Source organism: Microcaecilia unicolor, chromosome 12 (genome assembly GCF_901765095.1).
Source record: "Microcaecilia unicolor chromosome 12, aMicUni1.1, whole genome shotgun sequence".
Taxonomy (NCBI): Eukaryota; Metazoa; Chordata; class Amphibia; order Gymnophiona; family Siphonopidae; genus Microcaecilia; species Microcaecilia unicolor.
Window position 1 is genome coordinate 37522770 of NC_044042.1, and position 26347 is coordinate 37549116.

Below are 26347 nucleotides of genomic sequence, written 5' to 3' on the forward strand. Positions count from 1 at the left end.
CACCTTGATATTTACGGTTGTTTTTTTTTTTTATTAAGGTACTAAAAATCAGCTTAGTAAAAGACCCCCTTAATTAACCAGAAACCAGTAGCTTGTAATAGAAAGAATGGAATTGCTGGGTTGTAATTTAAATTAATTGTACTCTTGCATTACCATTTAACAAGATCTTTTTATCTCTGAAAATGTCTAGGATACTCTACCATGGAAGGCTCGCTGAAAATTACAAAAAAAGGGGGGCTGGCTGTAAGCAACACTTATCCTGGTAGGAGCCTCTCCTATCTGGATAACTGCCACAGAAAACTGATCCCTGAATTTTTTGCAGACTACAATGGACTCCTACTACATGTCATTTTCAATTGGCCCTCCATGGTACAGTATGTTACACATTATCCCAGATAACTCAACAGAACATTTTTTACTGACTGCCCCAGCACTACTCAGATAGCGTTGGGGTAGTACAAGGGCAGAGCTGAAGTTGTGTAGGTCCAGTCGATATTCAGCTCTGATGTCCACATAACTATCTGGATAAGTTAGGACACCTATTTTGCTGTCCCTACTTAGCCGGTACCCCTGTTTCATATTGTTGGCACTCTGATAACTTCTGGCAACTACCTTATATCCAGATATTTAGTACCAGCAACCATGTACAAATTTAAATACCACAGTCAGCGTTTGAAGCCAGCGTTGACTCTGGTGCTTAACTGTCAGAGGCTCAGTTTTCTCCAGGACCAACATGACAGTATGCAGCATAGCAATGCTTCTATAGATAACAACCCTAAGAGAAATGGTTCTCAACCCAATCCTCAGAACGTACCTAAGCAATCAGGTTTTCAGGATATCCATAATGAATATCCATGAGTCAAATCTGCTTGCACTATATCCATTATATGCAAATCTATCTCAAGGATATTCATTGTGTTTATCCTGAAAACCTAGATAGCAGGGTGTGTCCTGAGGACTGGGTTGAGAACCCCTGGTTTGGAGTTTGGAAAATCAGCATCTGAAAAATCAACAGAGTCATATTAGAACTGAAAATCTGGCAGTGTTTGGAAGATTCTCTCAGAAGAATATGAAAGGACTACAAAGAACAAGTACTTATTTTCAATTATTGCCCCTCCCCCATTTTATATTTTACATAATCTTTTTGTTATATTCTGTCTAAAAAAAAACAAAAAAGCCCTTGATAGCTTCACAGTGACCTTTAAATTCTCTCCCCCTCTACATTTTTGTGTGTTACAAGAGCTAATAGGTAACATTATTACCTGAATCATATCAAGGGTAACATCTGCCCAGTACAGACAGTTGCGCTGATAGTCAAAGTCAAGTGCTACTGCACCTCGTAGCCCTGTTAGGGGCAATTCTTCATTGAGTCCAGAAGATAAGTCATAGCGGTAGATGGCATTCCTCATGGCATACAGCATAAACTCATTCTCCTCTGTGTATGCAAATAAAAATACAGAAGAGGTGTTTTGCAGGTGAAAAAATAAGTTCTAAGTCAGAGATCAAGTGCAGTCCAAGATACTATTACTCTTTCTATGTGTATGTGTTTTACTTTAGTTTATTGATCTTTGATATACCGCCCTTCATACAATCAGAGTGGTTTACAAATCTAACAAAAACAATAACAGTATTTAAAAGAAATAGGAACTCCAACTTTAAAACAATTTGGTAGTGTTCTTCTGTAAACAGCCAGATTAGTTGAACCCTAACAGGTTAAACTACCTACAATATGGCCAGCAACAGACTACTTAAAGGATACCTAACTCACAAAGGAACAGAAGCAAAACATTTTCTGCTATAGACGGAAATCAGATTATAAAAATGGTAATTTTTCTCTTAAAATTTTTTTATTTTTGAACAGGACTAAAAAAAAAAATCTGGTTTACAGCAATTCAAGATTGCTTATTGGATATGCATAGAATTAGACCAATCAGCTATGTGCTCAACCACAGGTGCCAATACTTTGGGTGCAATGAGCGCCTGAGCATCCACAATACTGAACAAATTGTGTCTACGGAGGAGTAATTTGTGTTGGATTTAGCACCTGCAATAATTTTGAAAAGTTGCCCTTATGTCAAAACCTCTGAGGTATCCTGCTATCTTTTTATGGGTACTAGTGTATTTCTAGCAAGCGCTGAATGCTGTTTTTGTAACACACCAACTGTTAACCTCTACCATTTTGTACAGTTTGCATTAGACAGATCAGCAATTCTCTCTGGCAGAGATATTTACTTTGTAGTCTACACTACAGCCAAGCAATTAACCAGTAAATTTGTGCTCAACTATGACAAATTTGTTTCCCTTACCTCTTACAGGACAAGGTACCATTTCACCCATTAATCGTGTTTCAACATCACCACCACTACAAGTGTCTCCAGAGATCTTCCGGTATCTAAATTTTAATTTTAAAAAATGATTGCCATTTGTCTGAAGGAAATTTGACATGCAAACTATTTTCTCCCACTGAAAACAGTACACATAAAAAAAGCGCATTAAAACAAAAAAAAGGACCCTATATCAGAGCTTTTAGAAGTTATCTATTCAAAATTTGGCTTTAGATACAGGATAAGAAAACTACAGTAGAGTCTCGATTATCCAACAAATCCTGGTAACTGTGATGTGCACAGATTTCTCTTTCTCACCATCGCTTTTAGTCAAATGGCAGCAATGTTAGGTAAGTTTTTTGGGCACATTAAGTTTTAAACTCTTTTTTTTTTTTTTTTTACTGCTTCCTCTTTTAAAACATGCATTCAATTTACTTCTATTTTATCCCTCATCCACTTTCTCTGTATTATCCGACTGATTATCCAATAACCTGTCGATCCTATTTACGTCAGATAAACCAAGACTCTACTGTATTTCAAAAATGAAACGTGCCATCTCTACAGAGACTATCAAATGGTATCCCATGACTTGGTGATAAACTACATAAACATTTTGCTAGTGAATTCTTTCTACAACCCAGTGTCATAGTAAACCACAGTTTGCTTTTTTGGCCCAGCAGTTTCCTCTTATTCCTCTTGGCATCCAATTTAATCAAAATCAAGGGCTGGAATCTAGGCAGCATGACCCTTTATTCACAACTACCATGGGACCTTTTTTCCCTCTTTCATAATCTTCTCCCCCCTATTAATATTCTATTTTATAACCCCCCTTCCCCCACAAAATCCTATTAAACAGTGTGACAACTGCAGTAACAGTCTTCCTCTCAAGAGTCATGCACCAGGCCTCCATCTAGAACTCTGCAATCATGAACCCCTACATCTGACCACTAAGTGATCACTATGAATTCCTCCCCCACACACCTGGGGCTGTAAGAGCACTACCACTACAGCATCCCTAGCCATCCTGGTAGCAGAAGGCCAGATCTGGGAATTTGACCCAGGGATCTTCTCTATAGCAGTGCTCAATACTGTCCCTTAACCACCAAGTCAGCCTTATTGAATTGTAGTTAAAGGGTCAAATACCCACACATATACATAACATACCCTCTAGTTCTTTTGTAATTAGTGCCCACAGGACAGGGCACAGGAAGTTCATATCGTTTCCCAGCAAACTCAGGATCAGGCACACAAACCTCAGAGGATAAGTCGTCACTAAGCCTAAAGCCAAAGTCACTAGAAATAAAGAAAAGGTGGTAACCGATTATATTTAATGAAGATATTGGTGAAGCTTAATTTGCTAAAACGTGCATTCAACTAATTTTATGAACTGTAATTAACAATGGTTTCAGTTATTGCTCTTGCACTAATGGAAGCAGGCGTTTTACTGACTGCCACAATTCAATCTTATGAATGGATCATATGGCATTACACAGGTGAAATCCTCATTTACTACCAGAATGGAAAGAAATGCCATTACTTGAAAGCTTAGTCATTAAGGACCATGCCATATATTCTGAGCTGAAATGCTTCCAAGTCTACTGCTGCTCAACTGATAGAATTCTTGCTTGTTAACGATTATACAGGGAAACAAATAAACAGTTCTTTAACCTTTCAAAAGAACTAAGTAACTTTGTGGAGTATATTCTAGTCTATCACTTAAAGTACAATTAAGCTCTGGAATTCATTGCTGGAGAATAAGGGAAAAGTAGTTAGCATAGTTTGGTTGAATTTAAGTTTTGAGAAAGTTCTTGGAGGAAAAGTCCATAAACAGTTATTAACCTGGAAGACTAGGTAAAAATCGCTGCTCATGCTTGGGTACAAGTAGCATGGAATAGACCTTTTTGGGATCCTGTAAAGTACTGACCTTTAAATGCATCCATTCTGCAGCCCCCCCCCCCCCCCCCCCCCATTACCTCTGCTCTCTCCCTACATTCCTCCCCGTAAACTCCGCTCGCTGGACAAATATCTCGTCGTCCCCCTTCTCCTCCACTGCTAATTCCAGGCTTTGTTCCTTTTCCCTCGCGGCACCTTATTCCTGGAATGGACTTCCTGAGCCTGTACGCCTAGCTCCATCTCTACCTGTTTTCAAATCTATGCTGAAAACCCACCTTTTCACCACTGCTTTTGGCTCCTAACCACTACTCAATTCCCCTATCCTTGTTCCTTCTCACCCAGTACTTTCCCCGCCCTTAATTGTCTTGTCTGTCTGTATTTTTAGATTGTAAGCTCTAACAAGCAGGGACTGTCTCTCTGTGTCAGGTGCTCAGCGCTGCATGCATCTGGTAGCGCTATACAAATGTTAATAATAATACCCTGTTATTAACAGGGTACTGGCCTTGATGGATCTTTGGTCTGACCTGGTATGACAGTTCTTATACCATAAATTAAGCTCCAATGCTATATATTCCCTTTGCATATGAAATTCTGGATTACAATACACACAAGAAAGTAAGGCACAAATAGTGGAATAACCCAATGAATACGGCCCTTGAAAATAGCATGATCTCTACATACAATGGTTCAACAGCATGAGAGATTCATACATTTACTTTTTTTGCTAAAAAAAAAAAAAAAAAAAAAAAACTTGCTATGGATATTCATAGTGATAACATCTATAAGCAAAATGTTTTTACAGTAATTGATATAACTATGGATGTACTAAAATGATCATAAACACAGATCTACATATATATATATCTCACATTTATGCTTAGGGTGCAAAGACCTACAGCACGTATAAATATCTGATGAGATTATATTAAATAATGGTGCTCTATGGAAAAGAACAGTGCCTAACCAATAAACAAGCAAGAGCAGACAAAAGTTTTAATCTAAAGACATTCAACTAGTAAATACCATTCAAAGTCTTCTCTTCTGCAAGAACAGTTGGAGACTATAATTGGTCTATCAAAATCTTCACCATTGAAACATGTGGCATGAGAAATCCTCCTTTTAAAAATCGTTTTACGCCCCAATAAACATTCATTCCCTCGTTCATCAGAGGGTGACCACAGCTTATAATCACTTTCTGTGCACGCAACTCCTAAACAGACAAAAGAGTAAGACATGTTAAACAGGTTATAACATTTTAGTAAATATTTACTAATTTAAAAATATAGCTCTCCTCGCCTAATTCAGGGCAGAGATGAGCCTGGGCGATGTTCTGAGAGTAACACAGGTTACGACAAAATGAAAATAAAAAAGATGGGGAAAAGTAGGTGGTGAATTGTTCTTGACAAGGGGCATCTGGTGTCCCAGACTATAATCTTCTTAAAGCAGAACCACAAAATTGCTCTATTTTAATTGCCGTTAGCAGCTCACATTCATTCACAGTCCAGATAAAAGTGAGAAAAATACAATTCTGCAAATTAAAATGTCATAGTACATCTTATTTTACTTTGATTTTAAAGTTTGATTCTTTTGTATTGAACATGATGTATGTTAATTTACATTGTTGTTATAAAACTTCTCTCAATCTTTGTATAACCAAGGTAACCTCACTGGAACTGGGTATATTAGTATACTGATATGCTATCACTATAGTAGGTTTTATATAAATGCGGTTTTAGATAACTCTGCAATTCTAGCTACCTATTAGGCCATATATGTTGAATATATTGCTTATTTCTGCATTGTTGTACCACATTGCAAATATTGGTTAAAACGAAAGAGTGAAACAAATTGAAAACTGAAACTGAATTATGACCAATAATCTGATAAAAGCAGCATTACGCCTGGCCACCAACACAAGAGAGAGAGATCAATATCAACGTTATAGGATATCCGATTATACAATAATGACTTTAAAGAATTGAATGGCAAGATGTGGATGCCTTGAAGAGGCCTGTTACAGTGCATCATTAGAAAATGGGTTGGGTCTTATTCCTTACAAAGGGAAAAATTTCAGGATAACAACATGCTATATACTATGCTTCTACAGGACACTGACAACAGAAAAAAAAAGACATGTTTAAAACATACACACACAAAGGCAATGACATTGCTCACCGTGGAGGAGTGGCCTAGTGGTTAGGGTGGTGGACTTTGGTCCTGGGGAACTGAGGAACTGAGTTCGATTCCCACTTCAGGCACAGGCAGCTCCTTGTGACTCTGGGCAAGTCACTTAACCCTCCATTGCCCCATGTAAGCCGCATTGAGCCTGCCATGAGTGGGAAAGCGCAGGGTACAAATGTAACAAAAATAAAATAGATACTATTGGAGGTTCTACATGGAATGTTGCTACTATTGGAGATTCTACATGGAATGTTGCTATTCCACTAGCAACATTCCATGTAAAAGCCTGCGCGGCCACATTGGTGATCTGCAAGGGCCAGGCACAGGCAGCTCCTTGTGACTCTGGGCAAGTCACTTAACCCTCCATTGCCCCATGTAAGCCGCATTGAGCCTGCCATGAGTGGGAAAGCGCGGGGTACAAATGTAACAAAAAAAAAAAAAAAGACAGTTCTGGCCTGAAGAGAAGGAAAAAGTTAATCGCCCCCTCCCCTCCTTATTGCACACCCCTGGTGTGATAAGAACGGAGAAGTCGTGGAGTGTACAGCAGTAAGTCTTCACTGAAAAAAGTAATCAATTTAAGTAAGTATGCCTATACTGGAAGTAGGGGTGAGGAGTGCAAAGGAGCAAAGATGGCTCAAAGAATTGCTCAAGGGGCATGAAAGGGGTACACAAAAGGCAAAGGGAAAAAGGACTGCGCTAAGAAAATTGGTGAGGAGGAATGGCAGGATATATTACAATATGACACACAGCCCAAATGGGGTGTGTCAGCCAACATCCAAGAGAATTAATATAACATGCTTTAGGAGTAGCCTAGTGGTTAGTGCAGCGGACTCTGATCCTGGGGAACCGGGTTTGATTCCCACTGCAGCTCCTTGTGACTCTGGGCAAGTCACTTAACCCTCCATTGTCCCAGGTACAAATAAGTACCTGTACATAATATGTAAACCGCTTTGTAGTTGGAAAAACCAGAGAAAGGCGGTATATAAGTCCCTTTCCCCTTTATAGGATGTATCCAGCATCAGCGATAAGGAAGTGGTATAACAGCAGTGATGGTCTGGAGAAGTTGTGGGCAGGAAGGGTGCTTCTGGCATATGTAGTGGATGTGTGTCTTAGTAAAAAATAAAAAAAAAATACCGGAAAATAGGTACTAGGGACGATAGGGGAGATGGTGGAATAATAATGGCACCATGCCCCATGTTATATCTTTTGACAAAAACTAGAGCTCAGGGACACTGACCCCAGTCTGGGAAGGTTTATGGCATATTGTGTAGCAGCTGTACAGCAGTTAGTGGCTGTAAAATAGAGACAAGATGAGCTACCAGTATGGATGGTTCTACTGGAGAAAATCGGAGAACACTTCATAATGAGTAAGTTAACAATTAATAAATGTGAAGGCACATGGAATGGTGCAGGAGCCTTATGTGAACTGGGCTAAGAAAATAGGAAACTTGGGGGGAAAGATTCTAAGCAGATAATATAAATTCCTCCAATCAAGGAAATTAATCTTGGTATCCACTTAGAATCTTTTAGAATTACTTAAGAGCATTCTAAGCAGATAACAATATTAATTTCCCTGATTGGAGGAATTAATATTGTTATCCACTTAGAATCTTTTTGGAAAGTTAGCGGAATGTAAAACAATGTATAGTATAGTAATTTCACTAGAGGGTGAAAATCTGTGGAGGGGATTGGGGGGAGAGGGAGGGAGAATGGGGCAGGAATGGAGGTAATAAAATCGCTTTTGGAACCTCTATGACCTCTATAAAGATTAATTAGGGGACAGGTATATGGCTGGAAATGAGGATGGAAGGACATGGAAGGAAAGGGTATGATACATACCTGTAGCAGTTGTTCTCCGAGGACAGCAGGCTGATTGTTCTCACGACTGGGTGACGTCCGCGGCAGCCCCCACCAACCGGAAATAAGCTTCGCGGGACGGTCGACACGCAGGGCACGCCCACCGCGCATGCGCGGCCGTCTTCCCGCCCGTGCGCGACCGCTCCCGCCAGTTGAATGACTAGCAAAAAATATGAAATACACAACTCCAAAGGGGAGGAGGGAGGGAAGGTGAGAACAATCAGCCTGCTGTCCTCGGAGAACAACTGCTACAGGTATGTATCATACCCTTTCTCCGAGGACAAGCAGGCTGCTTGTTCTCACGACTGGGGTATCCCTAGCTCTCAGGCTCACTCAAAACAAGAACCCAGGTCAATTGAACCTCGCAACGGCGAGGAAACAACAGAAATTGACCTACGAAGAACAACTAACTGAGAGTGCAGCCTGACCAGAATAAATTCGGGTCCTGGAGGGTGGAGTTGGATTTACACCCCAAACAGATTCTGCAGCACCGACTGCCCGAACCGACTGTCGCGTCGGGTATCCTGCTGGAGGCAGTAATGTGATGTGAATGTGTGGACAGATGACCACGTCGCAGCCTTGCAAATCTCTTCAATAGTGGCTGACTTCAAGTGGGCCACTGACGCTGCCATGGCTCTAACACTATGAGCCGTGACATGACCCTCAAGAGTCAGCCCAGCCTGGGCGTAAGTGAAGGAAATGCAATCTGCTAGCCAATTGGAGATGGTGCGTTTCCCGACAGCGACCCCTAGCCTGTTAGGGTCGAAAGAAACAAACAATTGGGCGGACTGTCTGTGGGGCTGTGTCCGCTCCAAGTAGAAGGCCAATGCTCTCTTGCAGTCCAATGTGTGCAACTGACGTTCAGCAGGGCGGGTATGCGGCCTGGGGAAGAATGTTGGCAAGACAATTGACTGGTTAAGATGGAACTCCGACACCACCTTCGGCAGGAACTTTGGGTGGGTGCGGAGCACTACTCTGTTGTGATGAAATTTGGTATATGGAGCATGAGCTACTAGGGCTTGAAGCTCACTGACCCTACGAGCTGAAGTAACTGCCACCAAGAAAATGACCTTCCAGGTCAAGTACTTCAGATGGCAGGTATTCAGTGGCTCAAAAGGAGGTTTCATCAGCTGGGTGAGGACGACGTTGAGATCCCATGACACAACAGGAGGCTTGATAGGGGGCTTTGACAAAAGCAAGCCTCTCATGAATCGAACGACTAAAGGCTCTCCAGAGATGGCTTTTCCTTCCACACGATAATGGTAAGCACTAATCGCACTAAGGTGATTCCTTACTGAGTTGGTCTTGAGGCCAGACTCTGATAAGTGCAGAAGGTATTCAAGCAGGTTCTGTGCAGGGCAAGAACGAGGTTCTAGGGCCATGCTCTCACACCACACGACAAACCTCCTCCACTTGAAAAAGTAACTCTTTTTAGTGGAATCCTTCCTAGAGGCAAGCAAGACCCGGGAGACACCCTCAGACAGACCCAACGCAGTGAAGTCTACGCCCTCAACATCCAGGCCGTGAGAGCCAGAGACTGGAGGTTGGGGTGCAGCAACGCTCCGTCGTTCTGCGAAATGAGAGTCGGAAAACACTCCAATCTCCACGGTTCTTCGGAGGACAACTCCAGAAGAAGAGGGAACCAGATCTGGCGGGGCCAAAAGGGCGCGATCAGAATCATGGTGCCGCGGTCTTGCTTGAGCTTCAGTAAGGTCTTCCCCACCAAAGGTATGGGAGGATAAGCATACAGGAGGCCGGTCCCCCAATGGAGGAGAAAGGCATCCGACGCTAGCCTGCCGTGTGCCTGAAGTCTGGAACAGAACAGAGGCAGCTTGTGGTTGGTCTGAGAGGCGAAAAGGTCCACCGAGGGGGTGCCCCACGCTCGGAAGATCTTGCGTACCACTCTGGCATGGAGCGACCACTCGTGCGGTTGCATGACTCTGCTCAGTCTGTCGGCCAGACTGTTGTTTACGCCTGCCAGGTACGTGGCTTGGAGGAGCATGCCGAACCGACACGCCCAACGCCACATCCCGACGGCCTCCTGGCACAGGGGGCGAGATCCGGTGCCCCCCTGCTTGTTGACGTAATACATTGCAACCTGATTGTCTGTCCGAATTTGGATAATTTGACAGGACAGCCGATCTCTGAAAGCCTTCAGTGCGTTCCAGATCGCTCGGAGCTCCAGGAGGTTGATCTGCAGATCCTTTTCCTGGAGGGACCACAGACCCTGAGTGTGGAGCCCATCGACATGGGCTCCCCACCCCAGGCGAGATGCATCCGTCGTCAGCACTTTCGTGGGCTGCGGAATTTGGAATGGACGTCCCAGGGTCAAATTGGTCCGGATGGTCCACCAGAGCAGTGAAGTGCGGCAACTGGTGGAGAGGCGGATGACATCTTCTAGATTCCCGGTGGCTTGAAACCACTGGGAAGCTAGGGTCCATTGAGCAGATCTCATGTGAAGACGAGCCATGGGAGTCACATGAACTGTGGAGGCCATATGACCCAGAAGTCTCAACATCTGCCGAGCTGTGACCTGCTGAGACGCTCTGGTCTGCGAAGCCAGGGCCAAGAGATTGGTAGCCCTCGCTTCGGGAAGGTAGGCCTGAGCCGTCTGGGTATTCAGCAGCGCTCCTATGAATTCCAGAGACTGAGTAGGCTGGAGATGGGACTTTGGGTAATTTATCACAAACCCCAGCAGCTCCAGAAGTTGAATAGTGCACTGCATGGACCGGAGGGCTCCTGCCTCCGAGGTGCTCTTGACCAGCCAATCGTCGAGATATGGGAACACGTGCACTCCCAGCTTGCGTAGATACGCCGCCACCACCACGAGGCACTTTGTAAACACTCGTGGGGCAGAGGCGAGCCCAAAGGGCAGCACACAATACTGAAAGTGCCGTGCGCCCAGGCGGAATCTGAGATACTGTCTGTGAGCTGGCAGTATCGGGATGTGAGTGTATGCGTCCTTTAAATCCAGGGAACATAGCCAATCGTTTTTCTGAATCATTGGCAGAAGGGTGCCCAAGGAAAGCATCCTGAACTTTTCTTTGACCAGGAATTTGTTCAGGTCTCTCAGGTCTAGGATGGGACGCATCCCCCCTGTTTTCTTTTCCACAAGGAAGTACCTGGAATAGAATCCCTGCCCTTCCTGCCCGGGTGGTACGGGCTCGACCGCATTGGCGCTGAGAAGGGCGGAGAGTTCCTCTGCAAGTACCTGCTTGTGAAGGGAGCTGAAAGACTGAGCTCCCGAAGGACAATTTGGAGGCAGGGAGGCCAAATTCAGGGCGTATCCGCACCGCACTATTTGGAGAACCCACTGGTCGGAGGTTATGAGAGGCCACCTTTGGTGAAAAAATTTTAACCTCCCTCCGACCGGCAGATCGTCCGGTACGGACACTTGTAGGGCGGCTATGTTCCCGTGGATCCAGTCAAAAGCCCGTCCCCGGCTTTTGCTGTGGAGGCGCAGGGGGCTGCTTAGGCGCACGCTGTTGACGAGAACGAGCGCGCTGGGGCTGTCCCTGTGCCTGGCGAGGCCTTCGGGCCGGCTGGTTGTACCTACGCTTTGCAAAAGAATAGGGTGCAGCCTGCCGTGCCCGGGAAAAACGCCCACCCGTGGGGGCGGGTGCTGAAGGCGCCCGGTGGGAGAGCTTGTCAAGAGCGGTTTCCCGCTGATGCAGTTGGTCCACCATCTGCTCGACCTTCTCACCGAAAATGTTATCCCCCCGGCAAGGGACGTCAGCCAGTCTCTGCTGGGTGCGGTTGTCCAGGTCAGAGGCACGCAGCCATGAGAGCCTGCGCATCACTATACCTTGGGCCGCAGCACGAGATGCCACGTCACAGGTGTCAAAAATCCCCCTGGACAGGAACTTTCTGCACGCCTTCAGCTGCCTGACCACCTCCTGATAAGGCCTGGACTGCTCCGGCGGGAGCTTATCGACCAGGTCCGCCAGCTGTTGCACATTGGTCCGCATGTGGATGCTCATATAGAGCAGGTAAGATTGGATGCGGGTCACGAGCATGGAGGATTGGTAGGCCTTCCTCCCAAATGAGTCCAGAGTGCGAGACTCCCGCCCCGGGGGCGCCGAGGCGGTATCCCTCGAACTCCGTGCCCTCTTGAGAGCAGAATCCACGACCGCTGAGTCATGGGGCAACTGGGGCCGCATGAGCTCTGGGTCAGAGTGGATCCTGTACTGGGACTCTGCTTTCTTGGGAATGGTGGGATTAGTTAGTGGTCGCACCCAGTTCCGGAGCAGCGTCTCCTTCAGGACATTGTGCAGCGGTACCGTGGAGGACTCTCTAGGTGGTGATGGATAGTCGAGGACCTCGAGCATCTCGGCCCTCGGCTCTTCCACAGAGACCACGGGAAAGGGAATGCTTATAGACATATCCCGCACAAAGGAGGCAAAGGAGAGACTCTCAGGAGGTGAGAGCTTCCTCTCCGGTGACGGCGTGGGGTCCGAGGGAAGGCCCGTAGACTCCTCTGAGGAGAAATATCTCGGGTCCTCCTCTTCCCCCCACGAGTCCTCATCCTCGGTATCGGACATTAGCTCATGTAGCTGCGTCCGGTACCGGGCCCGGCTCGACGTCGAGGCACCGAGGTCTCGGTGTCGTCGAGCGGTGGACTCCCGCGCCGGCGGGGACGGAGCTCCCTCCATCGACGTCGACGGGGACTCCACCTGCGTGGCTGTCGAGACCGGCACCGCAAGCGGCGGCGGTGTCGACTGCCCCGGCGCCGGGCTAGAGCTCGCCGGCGCCACAGTCATCGGCGCCGAGGGCGCAAGCACCCCCGGCGCCGGCACAGCCTGGCGCATCAGCCCTTCCAGGATCCCCGGAAGGATGGCTCTGAGGCACTCGTCCAGGCCCGCTGCCGGGAAAGGCGGTGGGGCCGGTAAGGGTGTCGGTGCCGGAAGCTGCTGGGGGCCAGGAGACGGCACCGAGGTGCCGGAACCCCGACGCGTCGGTACCTCCACCACCGACGGAGATCTCTCCTCTCTGCGATGACGCTTCGGCGTCGACTCCTCTTCAGGGTGCACCGAGGGCTCCCGGTGACGGCGCTTCTTGTCTTTTTTCCGGTGCACGTCACCGGTGCCGGAGGGCATGGAGGAGGAGGAGGTCGATCCCCCTCGGTCTCGGGGTACCGGGTCCGACAGGGTTCGGTCCCGTGGCTCACGAGTTGAGGGAGTGACCGGGGCCGACTGCCCACGCGGTCTCTCTACCCCACTCTCGCCGGCGGACCGGTGGGCCGACGGGACCTGTTCTCCTGGGGTCGCTGCCATCGGTGCCGATGTCTCGGGCATCGATACCGGTACCGAAGAACCGGTCTTCGATACCGATGCCATCGAGGTCGACGTCGAGGGGCCGGCGCAAGTTCCAAAAAGACGGTCCCGCAGAACTTGCCTCGCAACCTGAGTCCGTTTCCGGAGACCGAGACACAAAACGCACGACTTGAGATTGTGCTCCGGCCCGAGGCACTGGAGGCACCAAGCGTGGGTGTCGGTCTGCGAGATCGGCCGGCCGCAGCGACCACACTTTTTAAATCCACTCGGGACCTTCGAGGACATCGACGGAAAAATCGCGTCGGCGAAGTCAAAGTCGGCAATGGTGGCTAAAATCACACCACGAAAACTGAAACCGACCGAGCGGCCACTAGGCCGCAACGAGGCGTCCCCGCTAGAAAGCGAGGGAAAAGAAGGAGCGCGTGCTCCACACGCGCAAAATTCTTTTTTTTTTTTTTTTTTTTTTTTTAATAAAAGAGAAAGAAGAAGAAGAAGAGGCCGAACAGGCCAAAAGCGACGATCCGCGTAAACGCGGTCGAAAAAATCCGGCGGCTGAAAACGAGAGAGAGGGGAAAACACAACTCTCTCAGTCGCGGAAAAAAAGTAACTGGCGGGAGCGGTCGCGCACGGGCGGGAAGACGGCCGCGCATGCGCGGTGGGCGTGCCCTGCGTGTCGACCGTCCCGCGAAGCTTATTTCCGGTTGGTGGGGGCTGCCGCGGACGTCACCCAGTCGTGAGAACAAGCAGCCTGCTTGTCCTCGGAGAACCATGAGTACACATGGAGGCATATTTTCAAAGCACTTACCCTTCCAAAGTTCCATAGAAACCTATAGAACTTTGGAAGGCTAAGTGCTTTGAAAATATGCCTTATGGGAAGATAGGCATTAGAAATCCTTTATTAGTATTTTCTCAAGGTTATCGTAGTAAATTAGTATGATACTGGACCTGTTGGAGAGAGGTATTGTTCATTTTGTGTTGTTTCTAAGGTCAATGTAACATGCTGCTTAGTTTCAATGAGACTTACACACACAGAGTACTTGCGGCGTGCAAGGTATCACTTTGTACTATGTGATTTATCAATGATACAAACTCTGCATATATCATTCTAGTGTTTTATAGAACTCAATGGTTTTTAACCCTGAGGCAGGTGTTGGCTGAATTACAGCCATGTTGGATTTTATATACTATTTTAGTTTGGTGGTTTTAATCCTTGTTATTATAGCTGATATTTTTAATTGTCTTTTTTTGGTATTTATTAGCTTAGGGTGGTTGGTTATTAATTATTGTCCTCTCATCCTCTCACTTTTTCTACTCCTTTAGCTTTCTGTGAGGAGGTTGCCTCTCTTTCTATAATCGAATGCAAAAGTATCATACCAAGCACAGCTGATGAATTGATCTGCAGTATCAGCCAACTGTGTGACTGTTTATGTATGTATCCTCCGAAGATGGTAAATACAGTGCTCTTCTCCCCAGGTTCTGTAAGTAGTTCATAAACATAGATCTCCTTATCAGAGAAGTTAAATGTTTTCCATGTTTCTCCTTCATTGGTACTATACCTGAGGAAGGGCAAGAAAAACAGTCACAAACTAAAGACAGTCACAAATAGTTTTCTTGTAACCTATTCATGTATGGGTCATGCTTTATAATAATTTCATCCTAGCATATTCAAAAAGAATTAAAACTAAGTTTACACTGCAATTGCATTAGCCTCATGCAGTTACCAAATACAGAAAACACAAATTATTTGACTAGCGCTACCGAGCATATTTGACATGCTACAGATACATAATAAATTGTAAGGTTATAGTGTGGCGGAACAGGGGATTTTCATGCTTGTGATTTGAATTACTATTTTTATACATTTTCTCTTTCAGTGCATTTCCCCTTGTTTGGCCAGCAGGTGGTGTCTGACCCCTGCATTACAGTACTAGCAGAAATCCATTTCCTTCTTAGCTTTTCTTCCCTGAAGGAAAGAGGAAACCCCCTGGGGAAGAGTAAACTGCAGTGCCATTGGCCAGAAACCCTCAGTGCTAATGCTCTGGGCCTTGATTTGCCCTGAAGTGCAAGATCCAGCCAGAATATGCTGGAATTCCCCAGTCTCTGAATGGGAGTGTGAAGAGTGAAGACCTCTGCACTGTTCAAACCTATAAGCAGTTATTTTTCCTGAAGTGCCCAGGTACTATTTAGGTAGTAAGATAGTTTTAATGTTGATTCCTGTTATTTTTACTTGTTACTGTTTGCTGTTTACACATTTTACTGTTCACTGTTCTACCTTTTCTGATAATAAATCTATTACCGTATTTTTCGGACTATAAGACGCACTTTTTCCCCCCAAAATTTGGGAGGAAAATGGGGGGTGCGTCTTATAGTCCGAAGGTAGAGATTTCCCTCCCTCCCTCCCTCCGAGTTCGGGATCGCCCGCCCGCCCTGTCACCACTTCTCCCTACTCACGTCACGCGATCTTCCCCGGTGGTCTAGTGACGTCGGGGCAGGAAAGAGCCCCCCCTTTCCTGCCCAGCGCGCTGCTCTCCGTCCTCCTCTACCTGTTCCACTCCACTCAGTATTTTATAGAGGAACAGATTTGGGAATCACCTGCATAAAGACAGTTCTGGCAATTTCCAGAATCCTGAAATATTTAACCCTGAATCCAGTGCCTAAGTGTCACCTTAAGCAATGGTTGATGCCATCCTTCCTTCCCAGAAGATGTGGATACTGCATCTGAAGAATCCTCAGCCCCAGGCTAAGCCAGGAAGCCAAATATCTGACTTCTGGATTCACTGGAAACTTTCCACATGGCAATACATAGCACTTACACCCAAGCCAAAACAACTGTCAGGTGAAAACAGCTTTTGGAGACTCTGTTTCAAGCCCCTAAACACCTACAATGATCTTTGGTCACACAAACAATGTCAATCACAGCAAAAAATATATTTTATGGTAACCTATTTACCCTGTGTAAAAAAAAAAAAGGTGTATTTTTAGAGTGCTCAAGTGTATCTCTTTTGTCATATCTCTGCCGTGCTCTTATTCTCCATGCCTTCAGCCTAAATTTTCCTATTAGATAAGGAATGGCAAAAGCCTGAGGGAGGGGCATTGTCTAGTCATTTATCCCAGGGGGAGGGAGTAGTGTGTGGAATTTCCCTATATAAGAGGCCTCTGACTTTATTTGTTTTTGATTAGCCAGGAAGTGGAGCCCAGACCTGCACAATAAAATGAGTCAAATAGAAATCAAATGACAGCAGAAAAAGGGGGTGAGGGAGTACAACTTGCCCAAAAGAACCAACTATTATTTTTTTCTGCTCTCTTCAGTTTTTTTACCACTAAGATTTCTAACCGTAATGTAAAAGGCAGCACAGGATAAGCACATAGAATCTTCAGTGACAAAAAAGATGATGAGATATTTGATGTCTGACAGGATGCACTGTACTTCTCTTTATTTGTCCTCTATTCAGAGGTGTGCACATTTTTTGGTCTTCTTTCTCCTCTTCAGAACTCTTTCTTTGACATCTGTCTAGAGTGTAATAGGAGCCTTTTTATAAAGCTGCACTAAAAAGTGGACTGCGCTGAGGCCACTTTTAGCGTAGCTGTAAAATGGCTGCAATTTCTTTTTTTCCCCATTAATGGCCATGCACTAATTTTCCAATTAGCACATGGCCATTAAAATGTGAGCCCTTACCACCACCAATTTTGTAGGCAGTAAGGGCTCACATGCTAACCCCATGCTAATCAGCAGCACATGGCAATTTGCCTGCACTAACCAATTAGCACAGGGCATGCCTAGTTTCCACCCCCAAACACACCCCCTGAACTAAAAATATTGTATATTTTTTTGCACAAGATTGGCACACGCTGATCCCAGAACTACTGTGGAATGCCTGAGGATGTCCCACGGAAGTGCTTTTTAGCATGCAGAAAGCACTAACCGCCGCTTAGTAAAAGGGCCCCTAGGTTTCTCACTTCTCCCCGCTACACTGAGGAGTGATCTTCATGCTCCCTTTCCAGAATGGTGTGTAGTTAATGATACAGACCATTTAGGTTATTTCTTGAAAATTCATACACCACTTCCCGCCCCCCCCGTCTTAGAAGAATGACTGAAGTGATTTACAAATACACATATATAAACAGTAAAACTTAATACAACAGGGAGATAGAAGGATGGAGAGAGGTACTTGCCTGTGGTTACACCGCGGCCACTTAAAGGGTGTACCCCCAAGCACAGCTCAGGTCCGCCTGCACCTGCCACTTGTGCTCTACACTAGAACCCTCCTCCCACCGACTGGGTCAGAACCGCCTCTGGGCGACCCTCAAGCTCTCCAATTATTCCCAGTGATTTCTAGGTTACTGGAGCCACATTCCCAGTAGTCCCACAGTTCCCAGAAAGAACTCACAGACCCAACACACAAACCACCAGAATTTATCAGTCTAGACAGGCAGAGTCAACAAACTAAACAGGTTTATTGTCACACTGGAACAATGAACCAAAAAAAATGTGCAATCAGCAAACAATAACAGGTAACTGAATTATGGATCAATTATAACTAAACATTTGCATACTTCTTAGAAAATACCTGGGGAGATCAGTGCATATAAATCACCGAGCTTATGCAAAGAGAACCATCTCTCTTTTCTCCCGGGCTAAGACTGGAGGCAAAATCAGTACACTCTAAAGGAAATGAGATCCTGGGCCAATCAGAGCCCAGTTAAAAAGATTTAAAAGTATACTGCTGCTTGCTTCCTGCTTGTGTTAAAGAAACAAAACAGTCAGGGCCCTTTTACTAAGGTGCGCTGAAAAATAGCCTGCATTAGTGTAGGCACATGTTTTGGCACCTATAAAAAATGCCCTTTTTTGGGGGGGGGGGGGGCCGAAAATGGATGTGCAGCAAAATGAAAATTGGCACGTGTCCATTTTGGGTCCGAAATCTTACTGCCAGCCACTGACTTAGCGGTAAGGTCTTGCGCGCTAACCGGGCGGTAATGGTCAACACATGCTCAAATGCCAATTACCGCCTGTGTGTCAGAAAATAAAAATATTTTCCGTCGTGCACAGTGGACACGTGTAAAAAATGAAATTACCTTCCGGGCCACACAGTAGCCAGGCAGTAACTCAGCACTGACACGCTTTGGGTGCACGCGCAGGTGCTTACACAGCTTAGTAAAAGGGCCCTCAGTTCCCTATAACAGCTTTACAGCAAAGAAACACCACCTACTGGCCAAATAGGAGAAATACACTTCAGGACATAATCAAGGCAGGAAAATATCCAATACATTTTACAGACCCAAAATACTGTTTCTTCACAATAAGTTATTACAATAGCATGAAATTACTTACTTTAATTGGTTTGTTTCAATATTTTGTGGAACAGCTACCAAGATGCCTCCATGGTCACCCCAGCTATAATAATGGGATCCAATAAGAGCCTAGGAAAAGAATAATTAACTGCATTAGATACAGAAACTTTACAAAATGCCTAATATGCTGTGGTAATAACACAAAACAAAACTAACCATTCTCCATCACACTTTCTGAACAAGCAAGACTGTTAAATGAGGGTGACAGCTTTGCTATAGAATGGACTTTTTATGCTGGATTATGGTAATTTCAGTCTTATATGATATTAAAAAGAAAACTAGCAGCAATTCCAGCTGAAATTAAGGTATAACAGCTGCAATCAAGAAACACTGTCTGAAAATAGACATTGGGGGGAGGGGGAATTCTATAAATGGTGTACAAAAGCTGCTGCCAGAAAGATCAGCACGGAGCGCTAATCTATAAAGGGAACATGCCCTTTATAGAATAAAAGCTTAGCACCAATTCCCTGGGTGCCAGACTTACACCTGCTGAAATCTGGTGTAAATCCTGGCGCCCAAGTTGGGCATGCTGACCCATTATACTTTAACACTTAACAGAACTTTTTGGGTTGCATACTATGGGATTTAGATGCCCAGCATTATAGAATAGGGCACAGACAGATGAGCGCACAAATCCTAATTTGTGCCAATTAATGTCAATAATTGGTTGTTAGCATCCAAAAATTATCTATGGCGAGGCACCGGGATACATGACAGACCTTATCGACCTGCCATCCAGAAACACCACAAAATTTGCACGATCATAACTAAACCTCCACTACCCGAGCAGCAAAAGACTCAAATACAAATCCACCTATGCATCCAGCTTTTCCTACCTAAGCGCACAACTATGGAACGCATTACCAAAAGCAGTAAAAACCACGCTCAACCACCTAAATTTCTGGAAAGCACTAAAGACAGACCTGTTTAGAAGAGCATACCCCACCAACCCAACATAAAAATACCTGGACACTTGCGACACAATATAACCAAAGACCATAATGGACATTACCTTACTCTTCTTCCTCCTTTCCCTCCCTAAGTTCCCCTCAATTGTACCTACCATACATGTACCTCATTCTACCACAATATCACTTTGTATTCATTCATACTATGTATTAGTTCAGACCGGAATCAGCTAACGGTTATATGTAAGCCACATTGAGCCTGCAAAAAGGTGGGAAAATGTGGGATACAAATGTAACAAATTATTATTATTGGCTGTTAACAGCTCGTTAGCCGATTAAGTTCAATGGGCACCTCGGGAGCATGCCCACATTTGGGCACCCTATATAAAATCCACGGCATAATGTCCACTCTACTGCATCCTTAACACTTTTTATGCCACTACCCATCATTGGCCATAAACCTTTAAAGATAAAACAAGCCTTACTAAACATTACTAGAACACAGACACTTCTGTGGTCTGTTAAAAAGATTCTAGATGAGCTGAAAGAATAGCAGCTGTTGAGGTGTACATACTATATAATCAAAAACACTGCTTATAACTGGTGTGAATTCAAAAGAAATAAAAACTCATTCTAAGCTGCGAGTAATTCTATAAAATGAAGATAGTGTTCAGAACCTTGTAGTAGACAGAATTTCCTACAACAGCTCAATGGTAAAATTCAGACACAAAAGAGAAAGACCAGAACAGTGTTGATCAGAGAAGCGTTACTCTGAATCATGTAGAGACAGAGAAGATTCTCAAGCACCTAGATAAGTTACCTATATACATTACATCTTATGAACTCCAAAGGGAGGTTCTCCTTGGCAGGATGCAAGTACTACAGTGAGCACCAGCGGTACATTTGAGAGATTGAGATCATACTCTACATACCAAGACTAAGGAATGAGGCTCATTACTGTCATGGTATGTGCAAAACTAACCCACATGGAGACAATGCCCTAGGTTGAATCTATGGCATGAGTTAGACAATTCTGCAATAAATAATAATTTTATGTAATTTTATGTAATACAAATAAGAATAGTGTTCCAACATTGCTTGTATCTATATAATTTTGCTCTTTTGGGAGGTTTTTTTTTTTTTTTAGTAGAGGAGGGTGAAGAGATCATAGGCATCGGGAGGGTGAAGAGATCATAGGCATCGGGAAAAAGGAACAGGAGGAGATTTGGGGAATAGAAAGGGTGTTCTGAGATCAAGGGAAAGGCAAAAAAGGCAAGTTCTGGGACTGGGGTACAGGGAGAGAGAAGCAGTAGATGGAGGAGAAAGGAGGAAGGGGGAGAACCTCAGAACTGGAAGGAATGAGAGAAAAGGAAGATTCTGAAACCTGGGTCAGAGAGAAGGAGGTGCCTCTGGCCTTGCACCCCTCCCAATTCCCTCTTCTCCCATCCCAGGTTATCTTACTTGTCTTCTTTTACAAATGCTGCACCCCTGTTTCTGACATACACAAAACTAACAGGTCCCCTCACACTCCATTCCCAGCTCAGCGCAATCTGCTATATCTAAAGAGGTTCTGCTCAGGTGTTTATGTTAGCATTTCAATCAAAAGCCTGCCACCAACAACTATAAGAGAAGGAAACAACTACCTGTTTAACAATCAGATAGGAGAAACAAAGAGAACACTGCTTACCATCTGGAAAAGCAATATTACTCAGCAGCTGAACCCTGCAACCCCATAAAGCTAAGTTGCTTATCTGTAATGGCTGCTCTCTATGAACAGCAAGATGATCAACCACACACACACAATGTTTAAACAGAAAGCAACCTGGAATAATAAAAGACGGGAAGACCAGAAGGGGAGTGGAGTCAAGATGGTGCCACATTAGAAAGCTGAAGAGCCAGCTCCAGTGCCAAAGTAGTTTCCTGTTATTTTTTTTAACACTTTTGCAGCTGCTCTTAGTTTTCAGTATTTTCTTTTTAATCTAATCTAATGCAAGACTTATTCACTGCACAAATCCCAGCAGGAGGTTCTAGGAAGCTTACATCATAAAAAGCCCATTAAGTTAAATATGGGGAATGACATCTAAAAAATAACTAGAAATACACAACAATGAAATTTTAAAAATTAGAAAACCTCAGACCCATTAGTATATTATGAAAATACATCAAAATAAACACAGTAAATCAACAAGAATAAAAAAACTCTAAAAACTTATCAAATAAAAGTTTTCAGTTTCCTTCAAAATCATACATAATTTGGTTCGCTCTAACACACAGAGGCAGCTCATTCCATATGTCCTGAAGGAGAATGCAGAAACAAGTTGTCATTTAAAACATGATACTTTAATGGTTGAAAAAGAAAGAAAACTTATAAAAAAGGTGCTAAAAACTAGAAAAAAAAAAAAAAAAACTTCTTGTAAGAATGAGGTGAAAAAGAAAAAGAAAAGTAAACAAACTCGTCATCAAGACTTTTTCTCCTGGGCCAAAAGCGAAGAGAAGTGTAGAAACGCTGTCTCTCCGCCACGGACAAGAAAAAACTGAGGAAGCACGCTCATGCGACCGGCGGGAAGTCGTCCGCACATGCGCAGTGCGTGCGATTCACGCGCTAGAAGACTGTAGCAAAACTTTGTTTTATTTTGCTGGCAAAATGCCAATTCCTGGACCGACGCGGACGTTGACCCACATGTAAGAACAAGCAGCCTGCTTGTCCTCGGAGAAAGGATGGTAGGACTACCACGTAGGTATCGCGCGGCAAAACACAGCTACCGCTGGGCACGCCCAGGTGACTTGGATGCTTGGAATTGTTCAAGCCATAAGTCTAGGTTGAAACAGACTTCTCCAAATTTTCTGGGGACAGATTTTCCCCCCAAATGAGACAAGTTCTTTTCTACCTGTCTGCAAAAGGGAAGATAGGTCCAGCAAGTTTTGGTGTGGGAAGGGATTGCAACAGCCTTCTGATATGTGATGTCTAGAGTTTCTGTGATCATAGCACAAGCTCACTTACTACCTAGGAATGATGCAAGGGAGCTAGGGTTTTTTGTTTAAAGAAAAATATAGTTATCAGCATGGACTATCATTAAGACCTGTTATTTTACTGTTAACACCAGTTATTAGTAACTAGGTCATCTTTGCATAAAATAGGACCTGTGCTAAAATAGCACTAGTTATTGGTAAAATAACATGTCTTGGCCCATGTTGATAACTACATCCAGATTCACTCAAACTTCCTTAAGGTGCAAGATAAATCACAATTGTTTCAGAGATCCTGTTAAGCATTCAAAAAAAATCTTTGTTCACATCCACCACTTCTTTAATCTTATCTAGAAAGATATTTCCTTCACTACAGGGCATATCCACAAGCCTTTTCTATACATTCCCTGAAGCTCTAGGGCCTCAAGGTCCTCATCCAGGGAGTGTGTACCAGCTGGCATGTTGGAGGTTCTTGTTGTCAATTCTGTAAACATTGTAGGTCGAATGGAATACCATTCTCTCCCTTGTTCAACTGAGAAACAAAGCACCTGTTTCTTCTGAAAGGAAGACAGACTTTTCTCATCTTTTCCCATGCAAAGTTCACATTTTCAACCACGAAGACGTGGTAGGCTGCTATGCATGAGCTAAGCACTCCATCCTGAAAGAACTTCCTCTCATAAATTTCCAACATCTGATATTCATTACTCAGGGCACCAAGTCCTGGGCTTTAAACTTCCTGGCTTTTTTCCAGAGTGGATTGAACTGCTACACTAGTGGGGCAGCTGGACCTAGTTGGATTATGGAGAACCTTGGACATGGTATTTTGAAACTGCCTTCTCACCTATAGTGGTACTCAAGAGTGATATCTCCAACATTCTCTTCTGAAAATCCTGCAGGAATTATTCAGTAACGCTGCCAGATTCTTTAGGGACATCTAGGAATTTTGAAGAGACCGAGTAAAGGTGCTCTGCGTTCATTCTCTACCTCCAGATTAAGGGAAATAGTATGAACCTCTCTTTGTACAACAGCTGAAGAGGTTCTTCTCAAGGATGCACTGCTTGCCAGAGAAGAAAGTGATCCAGTGGGAGATGAGAAGAATAAATCTTTAGATCCAGATTTTCTAAATCTGTAAGTGGACTCCTACGACTGCTCAGAATCAATCTGATACTAACAAAAACACTAAACTTTGAGAGGGCATTGACTCTAGAATAATGGCCATAAGAGCATCCCAAATGACATTTTGGCCATTGGGATCAACTGGCACCAATCAGGGAGATTTTCCTCTCTGGAAGTATCTTGGAACAGAAGGTGCCAACAGTGTCTTGACATCAAGACACCAATGTTGATGCCAATACACTCAATGCTAAGACAAAGGTCTCAAGGACCAGTTCAATCAGGGCCACATCTGTGTTGAGATATGCAGTGCTGACACCTGTTCCAGGTGTCAATGGGAGGGCCCTGAAGTATCCTCTTATCCAGTTCTCTCAAAAAGGCTGCTGAGGCCTGCACTCAAACTGTATCAGAAAGCTAGGAAAAGCCCTCCTAGATAGCCAAAGGAGTAATACTGATGGCTGACTGGAACCTTGGAGGCTATTTCAGTGGTGACACGATGGGAAGACGAACTCTCCTTCTGACACAGCCTGCTTTGGAGGAAGATTTGATGGTAGCTCACCCTCTCTTATCTTAGATCCACACACTGAAGAAGATTGACATCAGTGCTTCAAAGTTTTACCTCAGTGCTCAATGCTGTGGTTCCTTTGATATAAGCTTGAATCCAAGGAAGCCAGTTTTCTAGTCTGGTTCTGAGGCAGGCAAAGATTCCCTTAGTGCTTGATGTATCACCAATGAATGTTGCAGCTATTTGATACTTCAGTGTCAAAGCCTTCAATGCAAAAGTCAATGCACCAAATATTCCTTTAGTGGCATTGATCTCCTGGGGTCTCAAGTGCAAGACCTTGATGGCCCTAGATTACATTTTTGAGCAAGTACTATATCCAAGGACGTCATGTTCTAGCCACAAACAATGTATGCATAATTCACTATGATCTGTTAAGGACATAAATTTACAAAGTGTGTAACACTCTGAAAAATATTACTCAGAAAGGGGATACCGCTCTTCTGTGGTTACAATCAAAGCAGTCTACATGTTATATACAGATATTTATTTTGTACCTGGGGCAATGGAGGGTTAAGTGACTTGCCCAGAGTCACAAGGAGCTGCAGTGGGAATCGAACCCAGTTCCCCAGGTTCTTAGTCCACTGCACTAATTACTAGGCTACTCCTCCACTCAAGCAAAATTAAAAACAGAAACATTTGTGAAAGAGAAAGACTGCTAACGTCACTGAAAGAAGCCACATAGAGCGCTCAGCTAAAATAAAAAATTTAAAAAAAACCACCACTACAGCCAAGTGCTAATGTCAAAAAATCAAAAATCTACAAAGTGCCACTAAACCTAACTAGGGACCCTGTTTACTAAGCTGCGCTGTAGGCGTGCTAATGCTACACACCCATATATTCCTATGGGTGTCTCTAGCATTAGCGCACGCTAAAAAGTTAGCACGGCTTAGTAAACAGGGCCCTAGGACAGCTAAAGAAGAATAAAGTGGCTGAGGAGGCCTGAAAACAGCAGGAGAAAACTGTTCGGTGGCACTGGATAGAAAATAGAACAAGGGAGCTTTGCATATGACCAGAAAAAATTTCTAAGACTTTAAAGAGCCTCTGAGAAAATGTTCTATCAGTGCTGTCAAATAATATCAGCCCCTCATGTGGCTGATTCATCTTATTCTTCTATACAAAATCACATGTCCTCTCTTCTTTACTGTTCTGAACCCACAACATAGTGCCACAGCTCAGACAAGTTAACTCAATAAGAAAATTTTAAAGCTCTTTTCAGAACTACAGCATTAAGTTCCTTTCAATTTGAATGATGATCTGCAAAGTATACAATTGTTACCACAGCAAAAAAAAAAAAAAAAAAAGTACATTCTTACTTCTCGCCATCTGGCTCCTGCACTACTGGAAACATATACACTCGTTTTATTGGTTATATTCTTTCCAACTGAACCTAGAGGGCAGAAAATATTTGGTATTATTTAAAAGAAGAAAATGCAAGCACAGAGAATGTAGGACCTATGCAATAAAATTTGTACTAAGCAGGAGTGTCTTGTAGAGCCTTGCAAAAAAATTGAACGTACATGTTAAAAGTGTCACTCAGAGTGAAGCAGTAAGATCGCGGCCTTGGCAAGAAATACCCCCAATAATATAGTCATATTATTATCGTGCATGGAAACTCAAAAATGCATTGGCTACATACCTCGAGCATGTTACTTACTGCGGGAAAACTAAATAGAAAAATTACGCTAACCTACACAAGCTCAGTTCTCTTTTCTTCTTGGCTCCTGTTTGCCTCCAAAGAGTACAAATCAGCATGACAAAGGGGTTGTCAATGCAGAGGGAGAAATGAGAGAGTTCTAGTCTCCAAGAGAACAGGCAAAAAGGAAAGCACAAAACAGACATGAGTGCATTTTTAGAACCATCAGTCTCGTGTCAGTAAAGGTTTTCAAAGAGTAGGAATAGAAGCTGTAAATGGGAACA

The 26347-nt window shown here is 44.2% G+C and overlaps 1 protein-coding gene across 2 annotated transcripts in view; it reads right to left on the reverse strand.

Annotated features, from left to right (window-relative positions):
• The window catches only part of SORL1 (sortilin related receptor 1), a 208982-nt gene that overhangs the window by 114195 nt on the left and 68440 nt on the right, over positions 1–26347 (reverse strand). For both annotated transcript variants that reach the window (XM_030220409.1, XM_030220408.1), the window contains exons 11-17: positions 25744–25817; positions 18858–18946; positions 14903–15084; positions 5241–5427; positions 3489–3617; positions 2307–2392; positions 1263–1435 (exon numbers count right to left, since the gene is read on the reverse strand). In XM_030220409.1, coding sequence (XP_030076269.1) covers positions 1263–1435; positions 2307–2392; positions 3489–3617; positions 5241–5427; positions 14903–15084; positions 18858–18946; positions 25744–25817 — 920 coding nt within the window. The remainder of the gene's footprint in view (positions 1–1262; positions 1436–2306; positions 2393–3488; positions 3618–5240; positions 5428–14902; positions 15085–18857; positions 18947–25743; positions 25818–26347) is intronic.